Source organism: Orycteropus afer, unplaced genomic scaffold, assembly GCF_000298275.1.
Source record: "Orycteropus afer afer isolate SDZICR_OR568_19922 unplaced genomic scaffold, OryAfe1.0 scaffold00325, whole genome shotgun sequence".
In the NCBI taxonomy this organism is placed as follows: Eukaryota; Metazoa; Chordata; class Mammalia; order Tubulidentata; family Orycteropodidae; genus Orycteropus; species Orycteropus afer.
Window position 1 is genome coordinate 1,845,645 of NW_006921912.1, and position 12,968 is coordinate 1,858,612.

At 36.8% G+C, this 12,968-nt stretch overlaps 1 protein-coding gene across 1 annotated transcript in view; it reads right to left on the bottom strand.

Moving 5' to 3' along the window:
- Positions 1 to 1,219: 1,219 nt before the first annotated feature.
- CCDC15 (coiled-coil domain containing 15) overlaps positions 1,220 to 12,968 on the bottom strand; it is a 165,313-nt gene continuing 153,564 nt past the window's right edge. The window contains 3 exon segments of the mRNA XM_042782449.1: positions 1,220 to 1,341; positions 3,186 to 3,334; positions 3,685 to 3,858. Coding sequence (XP_042638383.1) covers positions 1,220 to 1,341; positions 3,186 to 3,334; positions 3,685 to 3,858 — 445 coding nt within the window.

Below are 12,968 nucleotides of genomic sequence, written 5' to 3' on the forward strand. Positions count from 1 at the left end.
GGGTACAGGAGTTTCTTTGTGGGGTGATGAAGATATTCTAAAATTATTAAGATAATGGTTGCACAATCTTATAAATATACTAAATACCACTGAATTGTATATTTTAAATGAGTAAACTCATTGAATGAATGATATGTGAATTATATCACAATGATGTTAAAAAATCTTAAGGGTTGAATCAAGGATATAACTTCAAGGATTTTGATTCAACTGGATAATTAATCTGGTTAATTAACAGTCAATCTTGTCATGCAAGTAATTTTGATTGTTATTTTCAATGACGTTTTTAGAGAATGGAACTGAAGTTCTTCTTTATCTTTAACATTAGGAAAATTAGAAGAAAGCAATTGTTAGTATCTGTCTTTAATTCATCATAGTACACCTTTTCATATTTTATGTCAGGAAATACTGTAAAGAAATACCAAATTCATACTAAATATAACAATTTTTATTTCATGTGCTCTACAAGCATCTCATTCACCAGATTATTTTAAAGATGGAGTAATAAGACTAGACTCTACTCATTTTGCCTTCAGATTCACTTTTTGAAATGTCACAATTATTTCACATAGTTGACACTCAAAAGACAGAGGGTTTATTAGTCTTTTTTTGCAATAAAAATTATAATATCTAAATGATAAAATTTAAATAAAAAGGTCTCTGCACAGTATCACTGAATGGGGAAAGAAGCAATGAATAAAAAAATAGGAGAGAGAAAATTTTGAGAAAACGCATATCAAATTCAGATTTTTCTCATCTCCAAAATACACAATTAGAAAAAATAATAGCAACACATCACCACTGATGCTCAAAAATTTGTTTCATCACCTTCTTTTCTGCTTCATCCAGATACTTTAAATTTTATAAAAACTCAAATATATGGCTTTAGAAGAATAACAAATGAAATTATTTCAAAGATTTCTCATGATCTCTCCCATATCAAAGCAGAGCAGACCAGAAATCCTTCTGGTCTGAAACAATAAGCTCCACATGGTTTACAACAAAGAGATAAGTTTGGAAATCAGCTTTCAATACTTAGTCCCAAGGCAGAAACTGAAACAATGGTTAAGAGTAATAATAGAGATGGCTGTTATTGTGAGGCAGTCTTTCTTTCCAGAATTATACATTTTAGACACCTTAACACCTTTTCCTAAATAATCGCTCAGGGTTTTGATTTTAAGTGGAGAATGAAATACTGTTAGTTGATTTCAGATTCTTATCATGGATTTTTCAAAGTCCGTCTGTATACAGAAGCAAAATTATGGATGGCGATTCGAAGTGCCAAGTTTCCCTCAGGAATATCACAGGAACTGATCACTGAATGTAGTGCCCGATTATATGCTGCAAATAAAGGTTTGAATAGTGATGAATGAAGTCAAATTCTAAACAATTTTCCCAGCCTCTTTCCTCTGTACTACTTCTCTACCCAGAATTCCATAGGTACTAACTTTAACTATTGCGGCATTGTAAATTACATAGTGTGACTTTTCTAGCCATAAGTCTTTGTAAACTCTGTGGTGGAATTTGCCATGAGCAACTGAGTAGCTCCTAACTGTTAAAGCTATCCACCTGGGGAATTTCTATTGAGAGGGGCATGAAACAATCTTTTGGGAAGTTCATTCTCTTTCAGGGGTATAGAATTTTGATGTTGGGATTGGTTAGTTTGGCCACTCTTCCAGGCTCAAAAGGAGCCCTGCTAGAGGCAGGAGTCTCTGATTGCTGGCTGAGAAAGATGTACTGCTGAGAGAAACGTGCTGCTGAGAGACATGCACTGCTGGGAGAGAGGTTGAGAGATGGCTGGCTGAGAGAGATTAAGCATGTTCCTGAACTTGAATTGTAGCCTGGTGCTTCCCTAATAAACTCTATAATCTGTGAGTTCTGTGTGCCCACTACAGCAAATTATTGAACTCAGCAGAGAGGTGGTGTGTGCTGTGGGAGGAACTGCTGGTGTCAGGATTGGTGAAAGGGCTGGAGGGAGGCAGCATGTCTGGCCTCATAGGAATAGGCTTTGGGCTACTGATAGTGATTCTGTCTTACTCTTATGGGATTAGAGGAGGTCAGAAGATGTGGCCTCCTGGCCTCTTTGGCAACTAACCATTAAATAAATATTTCGTGGAGTACTTAATACACGCCAAGCACTCTGTGTGGACAGAAAAGATAATGGATAGACACAAAAATAATTAAACTGCAGTGAAATGCTTTCAAACCAGAGGCATATACAAAATGTCATCACAGAATGAAATTGGGAATGAATCAATAACAATCTGTAAGGCTATGAAACAGATTTCCAGTAATGGTAACATTTAAAATGGGTCTTAAAGAAGAGTAAAGAAAGAAGGGCATTCTAGACAGAAATGAGTGTGTGAGGTACACAATATGTAATATTGTGATATATTCTAGGAATAGTAAGTTTGATAAGTTTGGAGTGTGACCTGGAGCTAGACAAAAAACATGTCCTCATAAGCATTGTGTACCTTAAGTAATGGGAAACCCTAGAATTTTTAGAAGAGGGAAATGGCACGATCAGATTTATGTTTTTAAATATATAACTCAAAGGACTAATAAGTAAATCATATTACACAGATGGGGCACCAGAAATACCAAGACTGGCAATATTTTCTGTGTGTACAAAAGCCTACATCATCTCTAGACTATTAAATCAGAAACAGAAGCTTTAGTGATAACAGTAAGGACTCCATTTTCTCCTGTTGGGACTCCTGATAAAGATGGAGCTTATACTGTTCCCCATTTCTCTCAGTGTCCCCTGGCAGAATTGGTAGTCTTATGTAGATACATATAAGGTAATAAGAATATGTTAGATAGCATTAAAATATGTGGATAACAAGGAATACAAATGAACAAAGCCCTAACTTAGGTAGCCATGAGGTAAGCTCTAATATTCTTTAATTAAAGGAAGACTGGGATTTCAAGTTCTCTAGAGTGGAGTTAGCTTGAAAAGTTTTGCAAGTATGAATGCAGATAAGAAGGTAACAGATCTCAAAGAGAAAGATAACTCAGTATAATTATTTTTATTGTCTCACAAAGTTTTTATATAAAAGAGTTACAAGAATTTCTCATATACAGTAAGCACTCAAGAAATGCTAAGTTACTATTACTGTTACTACTACTTTTATTATTTTTTAAACTACCATCAGGCTTCAATTATTCTTTCAAAAAAAACTTACCTCTGTGGTTTTTGTAGAAAATACAATTGTTGGCACAGGTATCAGGATGAGCATCCCAAAAATCCTGACCACAACAGCACAGTGCAGGTAAAGTAATATTATACAGCTGCATTTTCTCCTGGATCTGGGCTCTTAATGCTTCTACGTATCTATAAAAATACAGCATTATCAGGCAAAGTCAGCTACAAGGAAGAGAGTAGCATGAGTTCACTGAATGAATAGTCCTGGTTTTACTACCAGCTTTAACTGTTAATATCTATGTGCCTTGATTCTTCCTCTTTGTATTGGGGAAAAGTACTGGGAAAAATGCACTACTATTTCCTAGGCGGTATTAAGTAAACAAGAAATTTGGTGAAGTTTTGTATTGCTCACTGAAAAAAAGGGTGAAAAGACATTCAATTTCCTTTAAAGGAAGTTGTAAGAAACACTATGATAGAACTCTGACATCCCACCAAGTCTCAGCTAGAGCCAGAATTTCATGCAGAACTTTTCAAAGTACCTTAGGTATTCTTTTTCTCTCTGTTTCTGTTTTTCTCTTTCTCCTTTTATTTCTTCAAGCTGTAGTTGAGCTAATATGTCACTCATCTCCTCTGAATATGGTTCTTCATGGCAGCTCATTCTTAAGATCCTCTGTTCTTCAGCATAACGTTCCTGCTCTTTCTTCTTCTTAATTCTGAAAATAAAATCATAATATGATTAGGAATTTCATAAAATCATTACTTAGAATGAGCTTCTAGATTCAAGTAACTCAAGACATTTCCAGACACCAGGGAGTCAATAAATCACTTTTAACACCCCAAGAATGTCCTCAATAATTTCTGAAAGCTGACTTGAATTTATCCTACAACTCATCTGTATACATAGGCTCTCAAAGTAAAATGGCCAATGGTTATTAATATTAATAAAGGAATTTTTCTGTAGAAATTCTAGCATGAAAGCCTTCTTAGGTTAAAATTATAAGTAGAGAGGACTTCTACTTTTTCCTAAAATGGAATAATAGGAACCAGATTTGCCTTCCAGCCTTAAACAAACTGTATCTATATATCTGTATCTATATAGTAGTTTTCAAGACACTGGAAACCAGGTAATGAAAGACAGTGATCACTATAAGATGGGAAACAAACAAGGTGAGCTTCATAATTACCCTAGTTCACTGGCTCGAAAGTTTTCAGTCAGGGGCATAAGGTAGGGGAATTGAGGTGAAGCCTCACGGAATTCCTGAGTTGAAGAGAAGCTGAAAGTATGGAGAGATAGAAGCAACTAGAGTTCATAGGATAGAATACCAGACAGGAGAGAGCTACACAGACAAAAACCCCAGAGACCTAAAGGGTCTCATCTGAGTATCCAGCAGAGTACTGATCAGTACATGAATGTGAGGAAACGATCTGAGGTCCAGGAGAGAACTATCCAGAAGGATAAGAGGGAACAGCTCAGTGCTCACACACTGCTGGGAATAGTGCTTGTTCCTACCATTCAGACCTGAAACATTCATAACTCATGGGGCATTAGGAAGAGTATTCAGGAAGACCTTGCTGCAGCAGTTGGGATTAAGAATTAGTCCTAGACTCAGAAATGCTCTGATTTGCCTAACAAATTATAAATGCAAGGCTCCAAAGGATCTATTTCTAAGTAACTTAATTGCATCCCAAAATCAAAGCTCAAGAAGATCTGAAGGAATACAAAAATATCCAGCAAGCAACAAAGTAAAATTCACAATGTCTGATCTCAAAAGAAAAATTTCCAGCCATGCAAAGAGGCAGGAAAACACAACTATAATGATGAGAATACACAATCAATCAAAACCAACCAACAACTAACACAGTAGTTAGAATACACAGATAACATGAGAAAAGATTATATTCCATATGTTCAAAAGTTATATTCCATATGTTCAAAAAGTTAAGAATAGACATGAAAGATACAAAAAAGACTGAAATTGAACTTCTAGAGATGAAAACTACAATGTGCATGATGAAAAATACACTATATGGGATTAGCAAATTAGATGTTAAATTTGAAAGTATAGCAATAGAAATTATACAAAATGAATCACAGATAAAAGAATCTAAAAAAATAAAAATACCTTCAGTGAGTTGTGGGACCATTTCAAATAGCCTAACATATAGGTCGTTGGGCAACCCTACTTCTGTAGTGATACTGCCTTGGAAACCCAAGGAGGGGTCGCTGTGAGTCAGGGCTGACTCAACGGCACATAACAACAACAACAACAACATATAGGTCAGAAGCACTGGTAGCATAGTGCCTAAGGCATCTGACTGCTAACCAGAAGGCTGGCGGTTCAAACCCACCTTGGAAGGAAGGTTGGGCAATCCTACTTCTGTAGTGATACTGCCTCGAAAACCCAAGAAGGGGTTGCTACGAGTCAGGGCCGACTCAACAGCACATAACAGCAACATATAGGTCAATGGAATCCATGAAGGAACAAACTGAGGGATGGGAAAAATAAATGAAGAAATGGTTGAAAGCTTTAGAAATTTAATGAAAATATCAAACTCATAGATACAAGGAGCTCAACAAAATCCAAGAACAAAAAATATGAAGAAAACCACATCAAGGCAACTCATAATTGAACGGCTTGAAAATGGTGATGAAGAAAAAATTTTAAAGCAGCCAGAGAACAAAGACATGTTACAAAGGAGAAAAATAAGGATGACATTAGATTTCTTGTAAGAAACAACATAAACAAGAAGATTATAGAGTAACATATTTAAAATCCTGAAAAAAAAAAAAAAGAAAAGACTGTCAATCTAGAATTCTATATCTGGCAAAAATTACTTTCAAAAATAAAAATGCAATAAAGATGTTTTTAGACATACAAAAGCTGAAGGAATGCATCACCAATAGATCTGCAACTAAAGAAATGTTAAAGAATATCCTTTAGACAGAAAAATATACCATGGGGAATATGTAAAAGATTTTTCTTATTATTTAAATATCTTTAAATGATATTAGACTGTTTAAAATAACAGCAATGTATTTTGGAGTTTAATACAAAGGTAAAATTAAAATGCATGACAAGGAAAGCACAGAGAGGTGAAATGGAGGTATATCATTGTAAGATTTAGTACTATATGTGGAACATATAGTACTTGAAGGTAGACTGTGGTAAGTTAGACACACCTATAAACCCTATAACAACTAACAAAATAACAAAACAAAAAGAGTTATAGCTAATATGCCAACAAAGGAGACAAAATAAAATCATAAAAACATACAATTAATTCAAAAGGCAGAAAAAGAGAAAAAAGGAATGAAGAACAGAGAGACTAATAGCAAACAAATAGCAAGATGAAATGCTCAAACCTAACCCTATCAGTAATCACACCAAAGTTAAATGGTCTGAACACCCCAATTAAAACCAGACACTGTCAGTTTGGATAAAAAGTCAAGACTCACCTACATGTTGCTAATAAGAAATGCACTTAAAACATAAAGACACAAATAGGTTAAAAAGAACAGGATTAATATATATATATATATATATATATATATACACCATGCAAACACTCATAAAAAGAAGGCTATAGTAGCTATATTAGTATCAGACAAAGAAGATTTTAGAACAAAGAAAATTATCAGGGATAAAGACCACTTCATAAAGATAAAAAAGTCAATTAATCAAGGAGTCTAATAATCCTAAACTTTTATTCACCTAACAACAGAGCTTCATAATACATAAAGCAAAAATTAAACCACAAGGAGACATACATAAATTCACAATTCGTCTGAAACTGCAAGATACCTCTCTCAATTAGTAATCAAATAGGCAGAAAACTGACAAGGATATAAGACTTGAACAACAATATCCACAAATTTGACCTGACTGAAAAGTGTGGAATACTCCACAGATATTTATGTTGTTAGATGCTGTAGAGTCAGCTCCAACTCATAGCAATCCTATGTACAATGGAATGAAACAGTGGCTGGTCCTGTGCCATCATCACAATCCTTGCTATGCTTGAGCCCATCATTGAAGCTACTGTGTCAATCCAGCTCATTGAGGGTCTTCCTCTTCTTCACTGACCCTTTACTTTACCAATCATGATATCCTTATCCAGGGAATGGTCCCTTCTGGCAACATGATCAAAGTAGGTGAGACCAAGTCTGGCCATTCTCACTTCTAGAAGGAGCATTCTGACTGTACTTCCTCCAAGATGTTCACACTCTTTTGCCAGTCCACAGTACATTCAACATTCTTTACCAACACCACAATTCAAATGCACCAATTTTTCTGTGGTCTCCCTTATTCATTGTCCAGCTCTCTCATGCATATGAGGCTATTGAAAATACCATGGCTTAGGTCAGGTGCAACTTAATCTTCAAAATGACATCTTTGCTCTTTCACATTTTAAAGAAGTCTTTTGCAGCAGATTTGCCCAGTATTATACGGTGTTTGATTTCTTGACTGCTTTTATGGGTATTGATTGTGGATCCAAGTAAAACAAAATCCTTAACAACTTCAATCTTTCCTCCATTAATCACAGTGTTTGTTATTAGTCCAATTGTAAGGATTTTTGTTTTCTTTTTGTTGAGGCATAATCCATACTAAAAGCTGTAGTCTTTGATCTTCATCAGTAAAGGCTTCAAGTCTTCACTTTCAACAAGCAAGGTTGTGTCATCTGCATACTGTAAGTTGTTAATGAGTCTTTCTCTAATCCTGATGCCACTGTTCTTTGTATAGTCCAGGTTCTCAGACAGCATATAGACTGAATAAGTATGGTGAAAGGATACAATCTCAACGTACACCTTTCCTGATTGTAAACCATGCAGTATCCCGCTGCTCTCTTTGAAAAATTGCCTCTTGGTCTACGTACAGGTCTTTCATGAGCACAATTAAGTGTTCTGGAATTCTCATTCTTTACAACGTTATCTATAATTCGCTATGATCCACATAGAAGGCCTTTGAATACTCAATATAGCACAGGTAAATATCTTTCTGGTATTCTCTGCTTTCAGCCAAGATCCATCTGCCATCAGCAATGATATCCTTCGTTCTACGTCTTTGTTTGAATTCAGCTTGAATTTCTGACAGTTCTCTGTCAATACACTGCTGTAACCACTTTTAGTTACATTCCGCAAAATGTTACTTGCGTGTGATATTAATGATATTATTTGATAATTTCTGCTTTCTGTTGGGTCACCTTTCTTGGAATGGGAACAGATATGGATCTTTTCCAGCCAGCGGGCCAGGTAACTGTGTACTAAATTTCTTGGTAGTAATAAGTGAGCGCTTCCAGTGCTGCATCCAGTTGTTGAAACAGCTCAGTAGTGGGTATTCCATCAATTCATGGGGCCTTATTCATTGCCAATTCCTTCAGTGCAGCTTTCACTTTTTCCTTCAACACCACCATTCTTGATTATATACTACTTCATGAAATGTCTGAACACTGATAAATTCTTTTTAGTACAGTGACACTGTGTACTCCTTCTATCTTCTTTTGATGTTTCCTGCATTGTTCAAAATTTTACCCACAGAATCCTTCAATGTTGCAAATCAAGGCTTGAATTTTTTCTTCAGTTCTTTCAGCTGAACAAATGCTAAGCATGCTCTTCCCTTGGTTTTCTAACTCCTGATCTTTGCACATTTCATTATAATACCTTACTTTGTCTTTTTGAGCTGCCCTTAAAATCTTCTGTTCAGTTCTTTTACTTCATTTCTTGTATTCGTTTTAGCTACTCTCCATTGAAGAGCAAGTTTCTGAGTCTCTTCTGACATCCAATTTAGTCTTTTCTTGTCTTTTTAAAGATCTTTTGCTTTCTTCATGTATGATGTCATTTCACAACTCATCTGGCCTTCGGTCACTGGTGTTCAATCTGTCAAATCCACTCTTCAGATGGTCTCGAAATTCAAGTGGGATAAACATACATGGTCATGTTTTGGTACTCATGGCCCTGTTTAAATTTTCTTCAGCTTCATTTTAAACTTGCATATGAGCAATTGATGGTTTGTTCCACAGTCAGCTCCTGGCTTTGTTCTGACTGATGATCTGAGTTTCCCCATCATCTCTTCCTACAGAGGTAAATGTGTATTCCATCTGGTGAGGTCCATGCGTATAGTTGCCATTCATGTTGCTGAAAAAAGTACATGCAAAGAACAGGTCATTAGTCTTGCAAAATTTGATCATGCAATCTCCAGCGTTGTTTCTATCACCAAAGACCTATTTTCCAATTACTAAAGCTTCTTGTTTGCAACTTTAGTATTCCAGTCACCAGTAATTATCAATATATCTTGACTGCATGTGGTCAATTTCAGACTGCAGAAGGTGGTAAAATTTTTCAATTTCTTTATCTTTTGTTTTAGTGGTTGGTACATAAATTTGAATAATAATTGTATTAACTGGTCTTCCTTGTAGGAGTATGGATATTACATTATCACTGATGGCACTGTACTTCAGGATCTTGAAATGTTTTAGATGATGAATGCAATGCCATTTGTCTTTAATTTGTTTTTCCTGGCACTGTCCATATGACTGTCCAATTTGAAATGGCCAATGCTAGTCTACTCCAGCTCACCAATGCCTAGGATATCGATCTTCATTCATTCCATTTCATTTTTTACAACTTCCAATTTTCCTAGATTAATAATTCGTACATTCCACATTTCAGTTATTAATGGATGCTTGCAGCTGCTTCTTCTCCTTTTGACTGCACCACACCAGCAAATGAAGGTCCCCAAAGCTTTATTCCATCCATGCCATTAAGGTTGACTCTACTTTGAGGAGGCAGTTCCTCTCTAGTAGTATTCTGACTGCCATCCAACCTGAGGGGCTCATCTTCCAGCAACATTTCACTGCTATTCATAAGGTTTTCAATGGCCAACTTTTTCAAAAGTGGACCTGTCCACGTCCTTCTTCCTAGTCTGTCTTAGTCTGGAAGCACTGCTGAAACCTGTCTACCATGGGTGACTCTGCTGGTATTTGAAATATTGGTGGCATAGCTTCCAGCATCACAGCAACACACAAGCCACCACACTACAACAAACTGACATCAGTCATTAAAGAAATGAAAATTAAAACCACGATTAGATACCACCATGTACCTATTCAAATGACTAAAGTGAAAAAGATTGACCATACTAAGTGTTGATGAGGATGTGAAGGAATTGCTGGTTGGAATGTAAAATGGTACAACCACTTTGGGAACAGTTTGACAATTTCCTAAAAAAATAAATATAAATCTACCCTATGATCCAGCCATTCTACTCCCAGGTATTTACCCAAATAGAAAGGGTAATATATGTGATACATGTCCATACAATGACTTGTACATGAATATTCACTGGAACTTTGTAATAGCCAAAAACTAGAGACATCCCAAACATTCAATAGATGGATAAACAAACTGTGATATAGTCATACAATGGAATACTATTTAACAATAAGAAAGAATGAACTATTGATACATACAACAATAAGGCTGAATTTCAAAATAACTGTGCTGAGTATAAGCAGCGAGGCACAAGAGAGTAGACAATGTATGATTCTATTTATATAACATTCTAGAAAATGCAAACTAGTTATAATGACAGAAAACAGATTAGTGATTGCCAGGGGAAAAAGAGGTTAGGGAAGAGTGGAAAGGAAAGACTACCAAGAGGCATGAGGAAACTTTTGAGATGATGAGTATGTTCATGATCTTAATTGTGGTGGTAAGTTTTATATGTATGTTAAAATTTATACTAAATTTTACACTTTAAATATGTACAGTTTATTGTATGTTCATTTATATAAAAATACAAATAAAAATCACCTACAAGTAGACAAGAAAACAGCAGCTTAGTGAGAAAATCATCAAAAAATAGAGAATTTTTGTCAAGAAATCTAATTCAAGTCTACAACTTATAATCACATATTGATGAGGTCAGTTGTGCAAAATCACTTTGAAACAAATGAGCTGTTGTTTGCTGAACAGTACCGTGAGGTCAATTCACACTTAAACATTTCAATAAACCAAGGACTGCTAAAAATTCTGGGTTCCTATTCATTTGTGGCAGGTTATTCACTCTAGGGGAATTATAGCCTTCATTTTTTGAATGAACACAGGTACAAATTAAGAGCAAAGGATAAACAAAGTATTTGCCAAAGTCTTACAAAGCTGAAGATCAGGCACTGGAAAAAGAGAAGAGGCAGGGAAGTTGTACTGCATGTGAAACTAAGCCCATCCAGATTCTGACATCTAATTACTGGCCACCTCTAGCTGAGATTTTCTTATACCTATACTCCCACACTTCCCAGGCTTTCCTGAATTGAGTATTCCTCAAAGAGTGTAGAACATAAACATAGCTCCTATGAAATTGTGCAAACTCAAATGCAATATAATGTTGTAATGGGGTAGAAGTGAGAAATCTCATTACTGTAACTAGGATAGAGAGATAAGTTTTTATACTAGTGAAGATCAAGATTTAAACGAACATAAGAAAGGTAACGTGGAAAATGTCTTAAAATAGGGCACAAACACATATCATAATTGACTTTAAACAATATGTCACCCACAATGTATGTAATAAACCAAAGCACGCAAAGAACAGATGAAAAGAGTATAAAACTTCAGAAAGGGATCAAAACTGGAGATCCTGGGTAGAGTGCAAGGAAAAATGTGGAACAAAATTCAAAAACACAAAAATGACCAGAAATACTTATCAGATAAAGACTGGAGGAACCCCTGAGACTGTGGCCCCAGGTTATCCTTCGAGCCTGGAACTGGACTTACTTCCATGGCGACCTCAGCACCATGGCCTGGTGGGCCCTGTTTCTCTCCCTCTTGGGCATGGCAGCCCTGCCCCCTCACTCTTGAGCAGCAGCTTGACTCCACCCCACTAGCTCACATGAACAAACAGCCCCACACTCCAGAACCAAGTTGGTGAAGGTCTGGCTCTTTGAAACCTAGGGGGCTGTGGTGCTTCCACCCCCAAAGGCCATGGTCCTACCCTTGAGGCTGAGACAGCTCTGGTTCCTGTTTCCTTGGTCTCTCCGCTTCTGCCAATTAATGCCCAAGGGCAACCCACTCCGCCAGAATCTTCCTGCCCAAAGGACCCAGCTTTCTTGCTCCATGGGCTGGCTACTCCATCTCATGCTGGTCTCTTCTACCAATTAATGCCTGAAGGCAACCCACTCCACCAGGAAGCCACCTACCCAATGGCACATGGCTTTCTCCTCTGTGGGCTAGTAAGCCTGTTGCTATTTAATATCAGTCTCTGGGCTCTGCTACTGCCATCTCTCATGCTTGTCTCTCGACTCCTGCCATTTCTTATGCCAGTCTCTCAGCTCTGCTGCTGCCATCTCTTATGCTTCATACTGGGGTCTCTCTGACAGGGTCTCATGTCAAGGACACACTCCATTCCTGTTTTCACATTTTAGCTATCTGTCAGAGCAGCACCTCACTCTCTCGGTACCATATTCTGTTCTGGTTACCTAGTGTCACTCTGACAAGAATATACCACAAAAGGGATGGCCTTAGCACACAAGAGTTTATTCTCTTACAGTTCGGGAGGCTAGAAGTCCGAGTTCAAAGTGCCAGGCTCTAGGGGTTGTGTGAAACCCCCTTGACCTTGGGCTTCAGCTCTGCCTCTTGCTCCAATCCCACTGAAGCTAAAGGCATCTCTTCTGGTAGACTAGGCAGAAGGATTGCACAGACCCTCTTCAACAAAGAAAAGGGAAACCAATTAACACAGACACAGAAGATAATCGTGGACCCCTGAGCCTTGAAGGGAAGGATACAGAATTGGACTAAACCCCAATTAGCAGAAGAATTTGCGTGAAAATA